The sequence below is a fragment of the Solanum tuberosum genome, unplaced genomic scaffold, assembly GCF_000226075.1.
Source record: "Solanum tuberosum cultivar DM 1-3 516 R44 unplaced genomic scaffold, SolTub_3.0 scf00151, whole genome shotgun sequence".
Lineage (NCBI taxonomy): Eukaryota > Viridiplantae > Streptophyta > Magnoliopsida > Solanales > Solanaceae > Solanum > Solanum tuberosum.
The window spans coordinates 750,917-771,989 of NW_006239077.1; the positions used below are offsets into that span (position 1 = coordinate 750,917).

A 21,073-nucleotide genomic window follows, 5' to 3' on the forward strand; every position below is an offset into this window, starting at 1 on the left:
ATTGGAAAGATGTGACTCTTTCTCCAATTAATGTGCAGCCCTGATACTGACTCAAACAGTATGAGAACTATCCTCAAAATTTTTAGTTGGCTGTCTTCTGCATCACAAAAAATCAAAGTGTCATCTGCATATTGCAGATGGGTGATTTCCAATCTAGTATTCACCTCTTTGACCACATTAAAACCCCTTATCCAATCATTCCTATGCGCTGTTTTAATCATACTGTTCAGGCCTTCCATGACTAGCAAAAATAAGAAAGGTGAGAGTGGATCACCTTGTCTCAAGCCTCTGCTTGCCGGAAAGAAACCTTCAGGAGAACCATTTATAAGTATTGAGAACTTGACAGTGCTAATGCAGAACCTTATCCATCTTATCCACTTCCTCCCAAAACCCATACTATGTAGAATTCCAAGCAAATACTCCCAGTTAACATGGTCATATGCCTTCTCTATGTCCAGTTTACACATTATGCCTGGGATTTTATCCTTCACTCTTGAGTCAAGACATTCATTTGCAATGAGAACAGCATCAGTGATCTGTCTTCCTTTCAGAAAGGCCATTTGTTGAGTGTCAATCAGCTTTGGCATCACCTTCTTTAGCCTTTCTGTAAGAATTTTGGAAATTAGTTTGTAGACACTTCCAATCAGACTGATTGGTCTAAAATCTCTCAATTCTTTGGCTCCATTCTTCTTTGGAACGAGTGCAATGTAAGTTGCATTAAGGCTCTTTTCAAAAACTTCCTGAGAATGGAAGTTCCGGATAGTAGCCATCACATCCCCCTTTAGAATCTCCCAACACTTCACAAAGAAGCCCATAGTATACCCATCTGGACCTGGTGCCTTGTCTATAGCACATGCCTTTAGCCCTTTCAGGACCTCATCTTCTTCAAAAGGTTTCTGTAAATCTTGTTGCTCCTCCCTGTTGATTACTGGACAGGGGTACATGTTGTAAGCAGGTCTCCAATTTTCAGTCTCACAGTACAACTTCTTATAAAATAAAACCACCTCCCTCTTGATATCTGTTGCTTCTGTTAGTTCATCACCTTCCACCACCAATTTATCAATGTGATTGGTTCTTTTGTGAGCATTTGCAATCCTTTGAAAGAATTTAGTGTTCTTGTCCCCTTGCTTAATCCACAATGTCCTTGATCTTTGCCTCCAAGCTATCTCTTCCTTTTTAGCATAGTCTTCAAACTCTTTAGTTAAACTTGCCTTTTGAATTACTTCAACATCAGACAGAGGTCTGTCCTGTTGAATATTGTCAAAATCAGTAATTCTATTGAGCAACTCTTTTTTCTTCTTTTCCAGATTTCCGTAAGTGTTTGAGCTCCACTCTTTTAATTTGGTCTTCAAAGCTTTCAACTTAGAAGCTAGAATATAGTCTGGCCTTCCTTCAAACTCAAAAGATGTCCACCACTCTGACTCTTTCATTAAAGCCTTCAGTCTCCAGCCACCATCCTTCAAACAGTCACTGTTGAAGGCTACTGCTTGCTGTCTATTATTTTTTTAAAACAAAATTAATTCTTCTGTAATTATAGTAATTAATATAGTATTTATTTGTCCATAAATAGTGAATTCAATGGCGTCGGATGCTAGCAAAAAGAGGGATATTGGATGGAATTATGGTACTCAAGAATCAACGATAGATTCAGTTAAATGTAATTTTTGTGGGAGTACTTTTAATGGTGGTATTACTCGACACAAGCAACATTTAATGGGTGGTTACAAAAATGTAAAACAATGTTCAGCTTGTCCGTCGGAGATTAGAGAAGAAGTAAGGACTTATATGGAAAAGAAAATCGCTAGTAATCCGAAATTTCAAGTGAGGCAGCCAGAAGAATATGTTAATATTGATGATGATGATGATGATGATATAGATGAATATGCTGAAATAATGCCTCCCTCCAAAACTCCAAAGATATCTTCTAGTGGAGGTACATCATCCACTGCGCGGAATGTGACGAAAGGCCCTATGAATCTCTATTTTCCACAAAAATCAACACAAAAAGGAGGCTTTGAAAAAGGAGCAGGAATTGATGAAACCAATAAAATTCTAAGAGAGCGTGCGGTAAGTGCTTTTGCAATATGGATGTACAATGCGGGGCTCCCTTTTAATTGTGTCAATTACAAATCATTTGATAAGTTTATTGAGACAGTAGGACAACATGACCCCGGAATGAAGCCTCCTACATTCCAATGTGACAGCACCTTGATTCAAAAAGGCGAGCGCCTCGCCGTGTGGCGAGGCAGGCCCTTGTCACCTTTTGTCGCCTTTCGCCGTCCAAAACACTACTATTTACTCATATTCGCTTTGCATAGCATAGTACCATCTTTCCGGTGACTACTTTATTATATCTAATTTGGGTAGTATCATGCCATATTTCCGGTGACTACTTTCTCATATTCGATTTGTGTAGCCCCATGCCATCTTTCCAATCACTACTTTCTCATATTCGATTTGCGTAGCACCGTGCATCTTCCGGGGTCATGTTGTCCTACTGTCTCAATAAACTTATCAAATGATTTGTAATTGACACAATTAAAAGGGAGCCCCACATCGTACATCCATATTGCAAAAGCACTTACCGCACGCTCTCGTAGAATTTTCTTGGTTTCATCAATTCCTGCTCCTTTTTTCAAAGCCTCCTTTTTGTGTTGATTTTTTGTGGAAAATAGAGATTCATAGGGCCTTTCGTCACATTCCGCGCGGTGGATGATGCACCTCCACTAGAAGATATTTTTGGAGTTTTGGAGGGAGGCATCATTTCAGCATATTCATCCATATATCATCATCATCAATATTAACATATTATTTTGGCTACCTCACTTGAAATTTCGGATTACTACATATAAGTCCTTACTTCTTCTCTAATCTCCGACGGACAAGCTGAACATTGTTTACATTTTTGTAGCCACCCACTAAATGTTGCTTGTGTTGAGTAATACCACCATTAAAAGTACTCCCACAAAAATTATGAATCATTCATTGATCCTTGAGTACCATAATTCCATCCAATGTCCCTCTTTTCGCTAGCATCCGATGCCATTATTGTCACTATTTATGGACAAATAAATATTATATTAATTACTATAATTATAGAAGAATTTATTTTATTTTATTTTTAAATAATAGACAGCAAGCAGTAGCATTCAATGACAGTGAACAACAAAAACAGAGGGAAAAAAACAGAGCAGTGAGCACTGCTCACTACTGAGCAGTCAGCACTACTGATTCACAAATCTTTTTTTTTTTAAAAGGCAGATGTTTAGATTCACAAGAAATTGAAGAGAAGAAATGAAGAAAATAAGAGAAGAAGAGGATTGAAGAGAAGAAACAAAGCAAAGAAGAAGAAGAAGAACTGAAAAGAAGAAGAGAAAAAAGAGGTCATACCTAGCAGCAACTCGCGCGACTGAAGGAGAAGAAGAGATCGCGAGGAGAAGAGGAGAAGAAACGCGACTGATGAGAGTTTGGAAATAGGAAAAAACCCTAATTTTGACTAATATTATTAAGTCAGATCTTTTTAAAAATTAAAAAACCAAAAGGCGCCACCATCGACATCGCCATCTTGGTGCCTTACGTCGCCTATTTGACATCGCCTCGCCACACTGTAAAATGGCGTGAAAGGCTCGCCTCGCCTCGCCATAGCGCCTTTGGCGAATGGCGCTCGCCATTCAGAACACTGGAGTAAAGATACTCTCAGGAGATATTATAACAAAATTTGTGAAGTTGACTGATCAATTTGCAGATATTTTCACCAAGTCCCTCAACGATTTCGTATTAATTACATGTGTAACAAGCTAGGTAGATATGACTTGTATGCAGAGGGGAGTGTTAGAATAGTAATAGGTACAAGAATAGTATATACAATCCCACTTATAATAGGAACAGGAATAGTATATAGAATCTTACTTGGAAAAGGATTGTAATATAGTGTCCTAGCTGGAAAAAGAGTCTAATGTAGTGTCTATAAATAGGGGTCTCATTGTATTAATGTAGATACACAATTCAACAATATTTTTCTCCTACATTTCTCACAAAAATTATTTAAACAATAAACTCTTCTTATGCGACCTCAAGTTCCTGACACCCAAGCCCCCTTCTTTTTCTTCTTTCACCATCCATTTAACCAAATGGAATTTCCTAGTTTCAACATTACCTTCCCATAAGAATTAATTCCTCATCGACTTCAAACTTTTGCCACGGCTACTGGCATTTTGAAGACAGACTAAATAAGTAGGAATACCATTCAACACACTGTTAAACCATTGTGAGTCTTCCTCCAAATGGCAGGTATTGTCTTTTCCATGGAACTAATTTACTGCTACACCTATCCAGGACTCTTTGCCACAACTTATGATCATTCTTTTTGTCCCCTAGTGGTAGGCATAGATAAGTGGTAGGTAACTACTCCACCTTATAAACTAAAATATCGGCTATATCACCAATGCAATAATCTCATTAATACTGAATACGCTACTTCCCAAATTAGGAATATGAAGGTCATTTAGACAAAACGAGGTTGACCAAAACTAATACACCTTCCATCTCAATTTATATGACACTACCCATTTTTTGAACATCCAAAATTATAGACACCATTTGATTTGTATATAACTTTCACAACTTCCAAGAAATCAAAACTCATTAAACTGTAATTTGATAACTGAGATCTTTTTTTTTCTTGGAAGTTGTGAAAATTATATACAAATCAAATTAATCTAAAATTTTGGATGTTCTATTATTTTGATAATCGAGATTGTCAAATTTTAAACATGTAATGTTTTCTCTATGAAGCACGTACCTTTAATATTTTCTTCTAATATATATTTTTCTTGATAAATATTTTCTTCTAATAGATAAATCAAATTAACTTGTTAAAACCCCATATTCAGTCAAATATTGTCATATAAAAAAATCTCTCTTTTGAAATAACCTATTTTGAATGGATAAAGTCTAGGGAGATATACCTGAGGATTAACTGCAATGGCGGTATCACCAAATAAAGTCTCTGGGCGTGTGGTTGCAATTGTCAAAAAGTCACTCCTGCCCCAACAAATTTTAAGAAAAAATAATTAGATAACCAAATTAGAACATTAACAAAAAAAATTACATTGGTAGTAAGGCAACTAACAGGATAAGCCTTTTATAAGCTACAGCGCCGAAGCCCAAGAGTAAAGAAAATAAGCACAGAGCTTGGCTGATAAGAAATTAAAATTTCAACTACAATTAAGGCTCACAGCAAGCAGTTATAAATTGAAAAGCACGCTATCAATAACCTTAAAAGTGTGTCGACTTTTGTTATATTTGGTAAGCAAATGATACATCAAGCAACACAGCTTTTTCACTTGTGTCGGAGTGAATACCTTGTTAGAATAGGAATAGGTTTATACATTTCTATTAGAATAGGAATAGATTTACACAATCCTATTAGAATATGAATAGGTTTATACAATCAAATTTAGAATAGGAATAGTAAATAGTATCCTACTTGGTAAAGGATTATATTCTAGTGTCTATAAATAGGATCTCAATGTAATAATGTAGACACAACAATAATTCAATAATATTCTTTCCTTATATTTCTCACATGGTATCAGAGCCTCTACGATCTTGGTAGAAAATCAAAGAGCTTCCGTTGCCGGCGGATGGCACCCATATATGCTGCCCGTCTGGCCAATGATTATGTTAGCAAAAGTTGGGTCACCATGTAGCTTTCATGTGACTATTTTTTCATATATAATTTGCGTAGCATCGTGCCATCCCTCTGGTGACTACCTTTTTTTGCATATCTGATTTGCGTAGCACCGTGCATCTCTCCGGACTACTTTTCATATTTAATTTGTGTAGTACCGTGGATTTTTTCGAACTATTTTCTCAAGTCTAAGTTGCATAGCATCATGTGTCTTTTCAGTGACTCCTCAGATTTGATTTGCATAGTTCCATTCGTCTTTCCGGTGACTCCTCAAATTTGATTTGCGTAGGGTTGTGCCATCATTCCAACCCTACCCGTATAATTTTTCTTTTTCAGTAGGGTCGTGCCATCATTCCGACCCTACCCATATTATTTCACTTTTTTAATGGGGTCGTTCCATCAATTCGAACTATCCTATATAATTTCTATTTTCTAGTTGGGTTGTGACATCATTCCGACCCTACGCATATAATTTTATTTCTTAGATTATGACCACTTTTAGTCATCAAATCTAATACTCCGGCATATGAGCATGTTCTGGCTAGTTTTTCGGTGACTTGTTTAATATCGACTCATCTATTGATTCCAACATGATCCATATACTTTATACTAGATTTTGAGCACTTTGTTGCTCAGGGGGAATTTAGTAGCCTTGTATGTCAATTATGTGTCTATGGTCTGAAACAGTCTTTGCAAGTTTGGTTTGGGAAGTTCAACACTGTAATTTTATCTCTTGTTTTATCGGCATTATGCATCAATTCAGTATTTCATGAGAAGATTAAGCACACTGAGATTGACTGACATTATGCATCAAATCTGATATTTAATGAGAAGACAAGCACATTGAGATTGACTGTCAATTTTGTGAAGTCGACTGATCAACTTGCAGATATCTCAACAAACGCCCCTCATTGGTCCTCGTATTAATTACATATGTAACAAGCTAAGTACATGAATTGTATGCACTAGCTTGGAGGGGGAGTGTTAGAATAGGAATAGGTTTATACATTCCTATTAGAATAGGAATAGGTTTACACAATTCTATTAGAATAGGAATAAATTTATGCAATCCTATTTAGAATAGGAATAGGAATACAAATAGGAATAAGGATAGTAAATAGTATCCTACTTGGTAAAGGATTGTATTCTAGTGTCTATAAATAGGATCTCAATGTAATAATGTAGACACAATAAACAATTCAATAATATTCTTCCCTTATATTTCTCGCATACCTATTTACAACATAAAGCTCCTAAATCTTTTGTTACCCTTATCTCAAAAAAACATAAAGCTCCTAAATCTTTACTGGAAATGTTATACAGAAGAGAGCCATTTACACCATAAGGCTCTGAAAAGTTAACTGGAAAATGTTATACAAAAGAGAGCCATTTCATCAAACCTTCTACCAAGTTTAATTGGTTGTGCATCTACTTGTTGTTTGAATGAGGATAATAAGTAGCTAACATTGGTGGTGTAAGCAAGAGTTGGTAGGGGAAAGCATAGAGATGGTCGATTTTATAGGAAACTTGTAATTCTGTATGTCTTTCTGAGGGTGTGCCCACCACCCTATGGGATGTAAGTTTCCAATTCAGCATCCCTTGGATGATGAATTTTTAGTGAATACAAAGTTACACTTATCTCAAAAAAATAAGTAGCTAACACCTAACATTGGTAATGATGTTCCCATGTTGATAGAAGCAAATGTGATACAAAGGGAAATTGCTAGCATTAAGGAGTAGTACACTTAGCTTTAAATAGAGTATGAACAGACAGTTAATTCCGTTAGGAATGAGTTGCATTAGTTAAGATAATTCTGTTTCTACCCTCAGTTATCTTTATATATAGTTTGAGTATTTACACATTCCCCCTAATGCTTGTTACTATCAGGAGGAATTAGTTTTCATTATGAGCAAGTTACAGAGGTCAGAGAGTAGTGAGTGGAAGAAGGACATGTGTCCAGGATTGGTCCCCACTGGTCCCATCTGATTCCTATATATTGTATTGCTTCTCTCTTTTCCAAGTTATGAAAGAATTGCTTATTTACTTTCTCTAGAATTTCCTTCTTTTTAGCTACTCTTCTTCTTTTTCTTAGCTCCTAAGTGATATTAGTATCAGTGGTATCAGAGCTCTTTTCTAGCTCTGTGGAAAGCTCGATGATGAATGAGATACGAGAAGTACTAAGTGTACGGGAAAAAATGTCACTCGACATGGCCAATTTTGCCAGCAGACAGGACCAACTAGAAGCTAATCAAGAAATAGCAGCCAGGAATCAAGAGAAAGCCCTGAAAGAGCTTAGTGAAGCTGTACATGGTGGAAGGAGACCGAAAAGAGATAAGAGTGTGATCCAGCTGGAGGAGGAGCTATACTCACCTTCAGATTTGCCACTGCGTTTGGAAAATTCTTCCTCACGATTGGGAAATTCTTCAGCCTCACATCCAGTAAGACAACCTTCACTTTATATTCACCCAAGTCAGCAAATTCAAGTTCCATCCTTGCCGGTATCAACCATACCAGCTTCCTCTAGCGAACCCACTCACACATCCTATATTCAAACTGCTCAAAATCCCTTAAGCCACCCTTCCCCTTTCCAGACCCAAACTGTCCCCATACCTGTGTTTCCTTCTCAATTCTCACCCACACCAGCACTCCAATTTCCTAAGCCACATCTTCAAACCCCATTTTCTCATGTACCAAACACCACCACATCATACAGCCAAAATCAGTCCTATGCTCAGAACACTCAAATTCCACAACCAATATACCACCATGCTCCTTTTGTTTGTCATACACATCCCATGACTCAACAATTTCAACCCATGCCTTTTGCCCCTCACCAGAACAATTTTCATTCCAATATTCCCCTACCTACTTTTACCAAATATACCAAAATAGAGTTCCTAAAGTTTAATGGAGAGGACCTAAGAACTTGGTTGTAGAAGGTGGAGCAGTTTTTCTCTATGGAAGAGATACCTATCCATCAAAGAATGAAACTAGTGGCCATTCACTTTGATGGAGATGCATTGCAATGGCATCAAGGATACATGAGAAACAGAGGTCAGACACCTCCTCCTAGTTGGGAAGAATATGTATATGCTTTGGCGGACAGATTTGGAGTTGAGTACTCAGATCCCATGACTGAGATAATGAATATCAAGCATACTGGTTCAGTTAAAGATAATTAAAAGGCTTTTGACAGTGTCATGACTAGGATAAATCTTTCAGTAGAGCATGCTGTTAGCATTTTCCTAAACAATCTAAAACCTGAACTCAGGGGTGCAGTAAGGATTGGAAACCAAGGATCTTTACCCCAAGCCTATTATCTAGCTAGACTTCATGAGTCTAATTTTGCTACTCAGAGCAAGGCAATGAAGAGTTCTAACACTAGTCACAATTATTCTAACCTTAAGGGGTCGTTTGGTTTGAATATGAGTTATGATGGGATAAGTTATGTTGGGATAAGTTATGTTGGGATTAGTTATGATGGGATAAGTTGTCCTGGGATTATTTCTTATTGAGTGTTTGGTTTGTTATATTCAAAATAATATATATTGATAAATTTTAAGAACAAGTTGTTTGTTTACAAAATTACCCTTCACTTTATTTAAACTTTTTAAATATTTCTTTGTGAGCTTTAGTTATTCATTTTTTAAAATAAAACTTTTATTTTATTTAACTTAAATATTTTTGTTTATGTATTCCCATGATAAGTACCATGTGTATTTAAAAATATAACTTTTTTCTTATTTAGCTTAAAAATAGAACTTCCCTCTTAAGTTTATTAAAGAGAAGAAAATTTATGAGAAATCAAAATAAAATAAACATAAGAATTAGTCAAATAAATTCATAAATAAAAATTATATTTATATAGTATAATTTTTTAATAGAAAAATATGTATAATTATCATAAAAATAAGGAGTAGTAAATATTATTATACATGGTATTAAAAAAAATGTAAATATACATAAATGTAAAAAATGATGTATAAAAAGGATTTAAAGGGACATATTTGTCATTATCCCGGGATAAGTTATCCCGGACTTGCCAACCAAACAACATAATTTTTCTTTTATCCCATCACTATTTCCTTATCCCATCACTATTATTTCTAATCCCTCACACCAAACGAGCCCTAAGGGTTCTCCAGGTTATAGTGACAGTACTAGAGCTAAGGGTCAGGGGTCTAGTTTCCAAAATTCCAATGTTGCCAAGTTTGACACTAACAGAAGGAGAAGGTTGACCCCTGCTGAAATGGACGAAAAGAGATCCAAGGGGTTGTGTTTTTTCTGTGATGAAAAATATAGTTTGGGCCACAAATGTAAAGCCAAGAGGCAATTGTATTCCCTGGAGCTAGAAGCAGATGATTCAGCAGAGTTGACACAAGAGGAGGAAGGAGTAGACGAGGCAGAATCACTCTTAGATGAAGAAGAGGTCATGGAGAATTGTGAAATATCTCTCCAAGCCTTGAATGGGACTAGAGGGTACAAAACCTCGAGGATCCAGGGGTATACTGAGAAGAAGCCTATCACTGTCCTCATTGATTGTGGTTCCACCCACAATTTCATCAATGAGAAGGCTGCTAGGAGAATAGGTTGTCAGTTCCATGACATTATCCCACAGGATGTCTCAGTAGCAGATGGGAGGGTAATTCAATCTGTTAAGGGAAGCAAAAAGTTCAAATGGATTATGCAGGGCACCATGTTCCAAGATGACTTCCTAGTATTGCCAATAGGAAGTTGTGATGTTGTGTTGGGTATCCAATGGTTGTGCAAACTTGGAGACATACAAATGAACTTTGGGAAGCTTCTGATGAAGTTTGAGTACCAAGGTAAGCCCATAACCTTGCAGGGTGCTCATCCAACATTTAAAACTGTGGATGCTAAGGCATTCAACAAAATCACTATGGACACTGCACAAATCTTTATGATCAAGGTGTGTATGGCTGGGATGCCAAGAGAAGAAGGTTTACAAGGTAGAGAGGAGAAGCCCAAGGAGGTTCAAGCACTACTGGAGGAATACAAGAAACTATTCAGGGAGCCAAGTGAATTGCCTCCTTCAAGAGGGGTCTTTGATCACCACATTCCTTTGACAACAGGCAGTCAACCAGTGACCAGTGAATTCCAGACCATACAGATATTCACCAATTCAGAAAGATATGATTGAAACTATGGTCCAAGAGATGCTGGATCAAGGTATTATTCAATATAGCTCTAGTTCTTATGCCTCACCTGTGGTGTTAGTGAGTAAGAAAGATGGTTCTTGGAGACTCTGTGTAGATTATAGAGCTTTGAATAAGGTGACTATCAAAGATAAGTTTCCAATATCCATCACTGAAGAATTGTTGGAGGAATTGGGTGGGGGGGGTCCCAAGTATACACTAAAATTGATTTAAGGGCAGGATATCATCAAACTAGGATGGCTCCTACTGATGTGCATAAAACTGCCTTTAAAACACATACATGACATTATGAATATTTGGTCATGCCATTCAGATTGACCAGTGCACCCTCAAGTTTCCAGGGTCTCATGAATCATATTTTTCAAAAACACTTGAGGAAGTTCATCCTTGTGTTTTTTGATGATATACTGGTGTTTAGTAGGACTTTGGAGGAGCATGTAGACCATTTGAGGACCACCTTTGAATTATTAGTCCAACACCAACTTTTTGCCAAGGAAAGCAAGTGTGTCTTTGCAGCTAAGAAGGTGGAATACTTAGGTCATTATATTTCTATTGATGGAGTGGCTACAGATCCTAAGAAGGTGGAAGCTGTCCAATCTTGGCCTGACCGACTAACCTCAAGCAATTGAGAGGTTTCCTTGGGTTAGCTGGTTACTATAGGAGGTTTATAAAAGGCTATGGAGTTATTAGCAAGCCCCTCACAGACTTGTTAAAAAAGGATAACTTTAAATGGTCCAGCAAGGCTACAGACGCTTTTGAGAGTCTCAAGATGGTGTTGACAACAGCTCCAACACTGTTGTTGCCTGATTTTTCTATCTCATTTGTGGTGGAGACTGATGCTTGTAGTGTAGGCATTGGAGCAGTCTTAATGCAGAAGGGTCAACCTATTGCTTATTTGAGCAAAGGATTGTCCCCTAGGCATCAAACCCTCTCAGTGCATGACAAGGAGCTATTGGCTTTAGTTATGGCTGTGAACAAGTGGAGTCAGTATCTAATTTGCAGGCCCTTTACAAAGAAGCCTGATCAAAAAGCTTTGAAATTTTTGTTGGAACAAAAGTTGCACACAGGGTCACAACTCAAATGGATAACTAAACTTATGCAATATGATTTCATCATTGAATATAAGAAGGGAAAAGAGAACAAGGTTGCTGAGTTGGTTGCACTTACCTTATCGACAATCAAGACAGATTTGTTGGAGTTGATCAGGCAGAGTTGGGACTTATATGCTGAACTAACTAGGAGGATTCAAGAGTTGAAGGACAAAAACACTGAAATACAAGGGTTCTCTTTTGTCCATAACCAATTAAGGAAGAATGGGAAATTGGTGGTGGGGCCTGATGAGAAACTGAGACAGGACATTATTCAAATTTGGCATGATTCAACAGTGGGAGGGAATTCTGGAATTGAACCTACTTACAGGAGAATAGTTGCATTGTTTTACTGGAAGGGCATGAGGTATGATATCCAGAGCCACATTAAAACTTGTGATGTTTGTAAAAGGCACAAGTATGATACACTTCCCTATCCGGGGTTGATACAACCTCTCAAGATCCCTACAACAGCTTGGAGCAGCATTAGCATGGATTTCATTGAAGGTCTGCCTAAGTCAAAAGGAAAAACAGTCATATGGGTAGTTGTGGATAGATTAACTAAGTATGCTCACTTTATTGGCCTATCTCATCCCTATTCAGCGACTGATATTGTCAGGTTGTTTATGGACAACGTGTACAAGTTACATGGCATTCCTGAAGACATAGTGAGTGATAGGGATCCCATCTTCACAAGTAAAATGTGACAGGAACTATTTTCCATGTTGGGAGTGACATTGAGCACATCTACTGCTTACCCCCCTCAAAGTGATGGGCAAACTGAGGTGGTGAACAGGTGTCTTGAGACTTATCTTAGGTGTTTCTGTTCTGACTCACAGGCAGATTGGTTTTCTTATTTGGCAGTTGTTGAATGGTGGCACAATACTACATTTCACTGATCCATTCAAACCACACCTTATGAAGCCTTATATGATCAACCTCCCCCACTACACTTGCCCTATGCAACTGGTGATTCAGGAGTAGAAGCGGTGGATCGAAGCCTAGTAACCAGGGAACTCAAATTTCAGCTGTTACAATATCATTTACACAGGGCTCAACACAGGATGGTGACTCAGGCCAACAAACATAGATCTGATGTGCAGTTCTAAGGAGATTGGGTGTACCTTAAAATTCAACCTTATAGGCAAGTCACTCTCTCAGGATCTCCTTTCTCTAAGTTATCAGCTAAGTACTATGGTCCCTATCAAATTCTGCAAAAGATAGGAAGGGTAGCTTACAAGCTCTCACTGCCTGCTCAATTGATGTTAAATCCTACCTTCCATGTGTCACAACTCAAGATATGTAACAAGCTACCTGAAAAGATCAATCATCCTCCAGTTGTTGACATTGCAAGTCCATACTGCCCACAACCACAAAAGATCCTGGACAGGCGTATGATACAGAAGGGTAATAAGGCAGCTGCACAGGTGCTAATTCAGTGGGATCAACTACCAGTTGAGCAAGCAACCTGGGAAGATTATCATGCTCTCAAAATCAGATTTCCCTTATTCCTTCCTTGAGGTCAAGGAAATTTTCAACAGGGGAGATCTGATACAAAGGGAAATTGCTAGCATTAAGGAGTGGTACACTTAGCTTTAAATAGAGTATGAACAGAAAGTTAATTCCGTTAGGAATGAGTTGCATTAGTTAAGATAACTCTGTTTCTACCCCTCAGTTATCTTTATATATAGTTTTAGTATTTACACATTCCCCCTAATGCTTGTTACTATCAGGAGGAATTAGTTTTCATTATGAGTAAGTTACAGAGGTCAAAGTAGTGAGTGGAAGAAGGACATGTGTCCAGGATTGGTCCCCACTAGTCCCCATCTGATTCCTATATATTGTACTGCTTCTCTCTTTTCCAAGTTATGAAAGAATTGCTTATTTACTTGCTCTAGAATTTCCTTCTTTTTAGCTACTCTTCTTCTTTTTCTTAGCTCCTAAGTGATATTAGTATCAAAATGACATGAAGTAAGAATAGCATGGAGATGCCTCCGAAAAAGGAGTAAGTTGTTTCCGCATTTGCTGTAAAATATTTCCTTGAGGAAAATATTTTCCTTAGTTTTAGTCAACCAAACACCAAATAATAGTCTTTTGAAATACAAAAATTTTCTTAATATATATTGCGCCAAAACCAAAAGAGGCTTGATCATGCCAATTTCTTTTAAGTGAACTAGCTAGATTTGATTGTGGCTCCAACAAACAAACAAATCTAGGACATGGATTGAGGCAACTTATTGTAAAAGAGAACCCTTCTTAGCAGCAGCAAGACCAAAGGTATAAAGATAATTGAAGCTACTTGAATGGTGAAAGTACCATTTCCATACTACCATTTCAACGATCACTTAAATGACTAGTCACTCCATTTCAGTTTTTATGATTTCCTTAGTAGTTAATTTCAAAAAGAGTGATACATTTCTATATTTGAAAACAATTAACTTTATACTTCTCATTTTACCGTTAATGAGATGTTTGTATAGCCACACAAATGTTTTGATATGCTCAAGGGCACAAGTTTCACAATTTTATAGTCACAAATCTTTTGCTATGTTTGAGACCCACAAGTTTCAAAAGCCTTCATTTCTTTCTTAAATCTCGTGCCTATTCAAACTATGTCACATAAATTAGAAGGGAGGGAGTAGTTTAAAACACTAAATTAAAGTAAAGAAGAAAATACAAGTAATTAGCTGCAAGTGCAATGTCTTTACCTTGAACCTCCAGCAACACGATACTTGATGTAATAAAGTGAACCAGGTTCTTCAGAATACTCTACTTCCTGAGGTGGAAAAGCAATTGACTTTAACCAATGAGATTGAACCACTAATTAACAAGAGAAGCATATTTCCAACTCAATAAATAGCATACCAAGTCTGAAACTGCAGTCTGCAAATTAGGAGACCAATTAACCATATAAGATCCTGCAAATTTCCAATGAGAAAGCTAATGAATTTAGGTGAAAGTTGACATCCAGAAGAATGCTTAGGTTTACTAGCACGCATATTGCAGGAAGACTATCGGTGGTTTATGTCCAGTATTTGATTAAATAGGTGCAGCTCAAATGCCATTTCACTCTGAAGGGTTTATCAACAGCTCTACTTATGCTATGTGAAGAGAACCAATGAAATGTCAGTCCTTAAATTAGATATGCATGTCATCCAGTTTCATGCTTATAAAGAAAGCTCCAAATACTTTTAACTATATGTAGAAGTATTTCACATTTGAGTTCTACAGTGTAGCATTTTTGCTTCTAAGATCAAATAAAATTACAGGAACAGGAATATCTTAAGTTGTCAACATTCAACAAAGAAAGAAATGCGTAACAATTATGTATGCTGCAGAATGTTGAAGCTGTCTCCATCCACAGCTATCCTTTAGCAACAATATTAGGAAAGCCTATAATGTAAGGATTAAACAATTCTTATCGAAACAATCAAGCAGAAATTTTATGTTCATTTTTCATCCATATACCCCAGATGTTAGCTCCCCACATCTTCCTTTATCTTTCTTGCAGCCAAGAGAATCTTTTTTCTGTTCGTAAAGTAACTTCATCTTTGATATGATTAACTTCTGGTTGTCATAAAAAAACACAAGATCTATTCAAAAGACGATCCAAAAGGAAATAAAAGGAAAAGCATACTCTATCCCGGAGGAGCTACCATATTCTCTCCCCCACCCACAACCCTCAACCAAAAGAAAAATATAAAACCTAAAAGTCATAGTATAAAAAGGGGCAGTACTACTCTTGGAAAATGAAAATCTAGAAGTTCTCGAGGTAAGTCTACTTTCTTCAAGGCAATAGAGTTCGCCAGAATAGCTCATTTAATCAAGCAACAGTCTCTATCTTTTACTTACTAAAAACATACAAACTTTTGGAGAGGGAGTAGTGTGTACCCTGATATATTAACCCTTTTTCATGAAGCCTTATAAATGCTTCAACTACAGCCCCTGCAACAATTGAATTTTTAAATTAGACTCCTGTTATACAAATGGATGATATATGTATACATATGATAAACAAGAAATAATGCACATTTTATCACTGGACAAGTATTAGCTCATCTATATCTGGACGCAGGACCAGGTACATTTGGATGCAATAAACTATTATCGAAAAAACAGTACGTAGGATGACAAAGTCAAAGACAAATGAACTGATAAGCCACTTAGAGAATTCATAGTTTGCTATCCTAGAGAGTTGATATTTATATCCTGTAGACAAGTTCGCAAAACAGAGTTGATGGGACTTTTACTGAATGGGAAGGTTGTCTTACTACTCAGCTGTTCATCAAGGGTAAAATGTTCTCTGGTCCAATCACAGGAAGCACCAAGTCTCTTTATCTGGTTAGTAATTGTTCCACCATACCTAAGTAATAAAAGAGAATAAAATAAGCCTTTCTTCTTAGATTGAAAAGAAGATATTGAAAAAGCAATGGGAAAGATGGACAAGGGCAATATATCATTAGAAGGATAAAAAAGATCAAATAAATTAGAAATAGGAGCAGTAGAAAGGACATTATATCATTACAGTCTCTTTCGTACGGTTATAAAAGCATATCATTTACGATAAAAATCGAAAATTTAAAGTAAAGTTACTTCGAAATATAGAAAGATGTCATTCTTATTGGAACAAACAAAAAAAGAAAAGAGTGTCACATAAAATAAAACTGACGAAGCATAAGAAAGAAGATTTTTCATCCAAGAACTAAATTAGTGTCACGTTTCTATTTTTTATTTTATAGATTGGAGGTGTCTTATACATTTCTATTTTTTTAGGTCTTCAACACTATTTAGAGCATCAAAGCTCAACTCATTGACATATTAACAGAACAGAGAATAATAAGGAAATTTCTATGTTAAAAATTTTCATGCAAAATTTTCCCGTTTCTAGTCTACTGCTCAATGGTTGCAGAACTTGTGAAAAATATTATTTACTTTTTTCATTTCATTTTTTTTCTAATTAGAAATTAAAATATTCATGTTAGTGGAGAGGAGGTTGTTAGTACAGGGACATTGAATAATAAATGCTAACTAGATTACTCTATCCAACAAGGAAATTGTGGTACTTAATAATCAAAGAAAAAGAAGAAGATCTTGGTACTTTACCTTTTCATGGTGTTTATTATTTTTTCTTACTTGTGAGGTTTGCTGATAGCCAGAATGGTAATCATTCAACAAAATATGTTTAATCATCTAAATGAATAGGTAACAGAACTTTCTGCATTTTCTGGATGTTTTTAATAAAACTATCGTTATTCCATTAAAAAGAATGAATAGATAAAGTTTCATAAGTAGCTTGAGAGATCCCTAAGAAAATGACATGTAGGTGAAAAAGACTCTCTATCTTTTTTGATCAGTTAGCATATCCAAGAAAACGCTTTATGACCATAAATCATGTAGCACAGCAGAATTTAATAAATATATAGCTTAAATAAGAAGTAGATATACTTCTGTTTCCATTCCCATACTCGTTTTGTGAACTCGTCTCTACCCAAATCAGCCCTTTTTACTCCATCTGTAGCTAGCATTCTCTCCACAACCAACTGGAAAACATAGAAAATAAAAAGAAGAGGTATTCAGTTTTGCACACCCAAGCAAAATAACAACTTTGATAGTTTAGATCATTTTTAAAAATAAAAAGGACAAATGACACGCAGAGCCAATTACACAAGTTAAACTGATAATGTACTCCCACAAGTTTGAGAAAGAAATAGGACTACCAAATAACCTGCAGCATAGAAAGAAACTGCAGACATATTTGAGGAAGTACATGATGGAACACCTAAGCTACACATCAACACTCCGTAACTAATATCAGCATCTGAAGTATCAAGGTAGATTTCTCACATTGGTGACCACAGTTCCGTGCACCAAAACAAGAAAAAATAACTTTCATTCTATGTGCATTTGCATAAAGATAACTGGAAAACAGCTCAAACTTAACTAGCTTGCAGTGAAAGCTCTTGGATACTCAAAATGGTTCATGAAAGTAAAAAATTTCATCAAAATTGAATGAAACCAAAACGTATAATGGATGGATGGCAAGCAATATAAGATCAACTCTAAAATGAGATGTAGTTGAGAAAAGTAGTAAAGTTTTGGATGTAGAGGGAACCTGAGTTGCAATACCAGCATGATCTGTTCCAGGAAGCCAAAGGGTAGGTCTTCCCTTCATACGGTTATATCGTATCATGATATCCTGACAAAGGAGACGACAGAAATGAAGTAATTTAGAAAACCTGGATAAATCAACTAACAGATATGATGATCACTTTGTAAGCTGAAATATGACAAAGTAATAGACCAATAGTAATCAAGAGTACATTGTGTGATTCCTCCCCGTTAAATTGTGTGACATGATAATCCAAAAAGACTTCTCTTTCTCTCCATGGATTACAACTTTCAGAATCATGTCACTTCACAATAGTTATTTATGTCTTCATCTATATTTTACCAGTTGATTTTCGGGCATCCTCTTTTGATTGACCTATCCTTAGGGATGTCTTCTAAACAGAGGATGCATTTTTAGAAGGAATTGATTGAAGCATGTTTGGTTAGTTGTAGTGCCATATGCTACACTATTGGTATGATATTATAAGATTAGGCAGATGCGTAGCTATAGCACCCGTTGTCTCAATGCAATTATCATTCAATATGTCACATTTTGTCAGCAGTGGACTGATAGCTTTGTTCAGCAAGATATGAACTTGGCTAAATTGTCTGGTGGAGATTGTGGATGTGGTGCCAGGTACTTGCATAACTCGAGCAAAGAAGATTCATTAATTCAGTTGCATCAGACAATCAGTTCAAGATGTTTCGTTCATGTTATGCATTGACCCAAAGTTGTTGCCCAACTTAATGAGGTGAAATTGGTAACACAATTTTCTTTCTGAACAATCTGAAATTCAATTGAGAATTGGGACATGACGGTAAGCCAAGTGGTCAGAAAAGGCCACCTTTCCAGGTCAAGCAACAGTGTTATGGTGAGTTGTGAGCCATGTACTATAAACTTGGAACTAGAGCAGGCACAAATCTTGTCAAGGAGCATAGTGAGAAATACCTATTCATGTTAAGAGCTCAGATGAACAGAAAGAAAGAAAGACACTTAACTACCATGTGGGAATAAGTTTAGTGAGGCCAGGCTAGTGGGGCTGTTGGCACGAGTGTCACAGAAACAACCGCTAATATGTTATGTGCCTACCATCATGGGGTAAAGCAATCTCCAAGAGTAAGCTCTATGCAAAGCTGAGGCCAAGCAAAGGCTGGGCACGCCTGTAGGTCAGGACACTCGTGAGAAAAGACATACAAGCAAGCTTCCTTATGGGGATTTCAAGTATCTGACTTAGATAGAGCCAACCACCATATATGTGAATGTGAGTCAAACCACTTCATGGGGAGCCAAGGTCCGAACTGGGCCAAACCTCTATATGGTAGGGTAAAAATTATGGGGAGACCCTACTGGAAAAAAAATATGTGGGACGCGTCGGCACGTGGAGCGCCTGACACCAATTATCTGGATCTAAGAGTGGTGCGTGAGAGCATGTGAGTAACCCTATAGCAGCGGAATTTCAAGGTAGCTTCGCGCAAGGATTCCAATTGTAATGGTGCTACTGGTATATGCACAGTACCCCAGGAGAGTCACGGAATTGCGGAATAGTAGTGGTTTTGCTGTTTTCTCACAAAAAAACAAAAGTTATGATACTATGTGAAAAAGAAAGAGTTTGAGAGAAAACTCTGCTTGATTACTCCCTTAAGCTTTTGGAGTTTAAAATAGCTATGTTTTCAGGTCCTAACAAGGAAAGGAGATCAGTACAAATCGATACCTAATTACAATAGGAGTAAAATAATCTACCTCCTATATTTTAATATATGCTACAATATTCACAAAGATTCCAGCAGTTACATTAATTGGACAAATTCGCCTACCTCCAAATAATTTAGGCCTCTTTTGAAAATCAACCTCCAGACATTACTAGAGTAAAAATCAGAGTCCTTCCCATTTTTGTTTGTGGAGCAGCTATATAAAACTGGAAACTTCTCTTTTAAACTTTCAATCCCCAACCATATATCAGACCAAAACAAGATTTTAGTACCATCCCCAATTTCAGTTTAACATGCTGCTTATACTCACCTCGTATATACTGATAATACTCCAAACTCAGCCTTTAGAAGAAGATTGGATTAAACAAGGAACCTAACTATCTCTCTTACCATAATTTGCATCTATAACTTGTTTCCATAAGCTTTAATTGCCATGATTGTATCTCCAAATTTATTATGCAGCTTCAGCTTTCTCATTCCCAGGCCCCCATTTTACTTTTCCTTCATCACTTCCTGCCATTTGACCAAATGAAACTTCCCCTTATCAGAATTTCCTTCCCAGAAAAAGTTATTCCTCAAAGAATTTAGTTTCTTCTCATTTTATGTTGGCATTCTGAGGAGAGAAGGTTGGAATACCATCTAAACCACTATTAACAAATGTAAGTCTTTCCCCAAAAGACAAATACTGTCTTTTCCATGGAACCAATTTACTGTTGCACTTGTCCAAGACACCTTCCCACATCTTCTTGTCATTCTTTTTAGCACCCAGAGCCAATCCTAAATAGCTAAATGTTAGCTGCTCCACTTTACAGCCCCATTACTCCTGGCTTAGTCATTTTCCAGAAATGATTTTTAATAATGCAAAGATAAGACACCGCATATTTATTGTAAGCTATCATGTAATTCAACTTTACTTTTAGCTTTGTGCTCAATAATAGGAGAATAGAGTAGCAAGTGAGAGTTAGACTATAATTACTAGATATATTGAATGATGAACTCGTATAACTCAAGAAAGACATTCAAAAGAATAAGTTGGAGAAGATCAAAAAGAACTGTAATAAGAGCATACATAGAATTTCATTCATTTAATACTGAATGCAACCTCAAGTGTCACAAACATAGCGTGGCCCATGTGCAGCGAGCCGGTAACATTAGGTGGTGGCATCGGAATGACAAAAGGATCACTCCCTTTGACAATGTTTGGTTTGAAATATCCTTGAGACTCCCACCTAAATATCAACAATTTCACTTATTAGTATTTTGTAGATAGTGAATAATTAGAAGGTGATCATTTAAT

General features: G+C 36.7%; 1 protein-coding gene across 3 annotated transcripts in view; it reads right to left on the reverse strand.

The window, feature by feature from the left end:
- The window catches only part of LOC102583318 (valine--tRNA ligase, chloroplastic/mitochondrial 2), a 54,230-nt gene that overhangs the window by 32,340 nt on the left and 817 nt on the right, over positions 1-21,073 (reverse strand). For 2 of the 3 annotated variants that reach the window (XR_367688.2, XM_006353054.2), the window contains exons 3-10: positions 20,879-21,005; positions 18,071-18,154; positions 17,404-17,498; positions 16,230-16,321; positions 15,850-15,903; positions 14,824-14,876; positions 14,667-14,734; positions 4,968-5,043 (exon numbers count right to left, since the gene is read on the reverse strand). Coding sequence is in view for 2 of the 3 variants with exons in the window: in XM_006353054.2 (XP_006353116.1) it covers positions 4,968-5,043; positions 14,667-14,734; positions 14,824-14,876; positions 15,850-15,903; positions 16,230-16,321; positions 17,404-17,498; positions 18,071-18,154; positions 20,879-21,005 (649 nt within the window). In the remaining variant the exon portion in view is untranslated. Of the gene's footprint in view, positions 1-4,967; positions 5,044-14,666; positions 14,735-14,823; positions 14,877-15,849; positions 15,904-16,229; positions 16,322-17,403; positions 17,499-18,070; positions 18,155-20,845; positions 21,006-21,073 lie in introns of those variants that run through there. The other variant, XM_015311210.1, reaches the window with a different exon arrangement.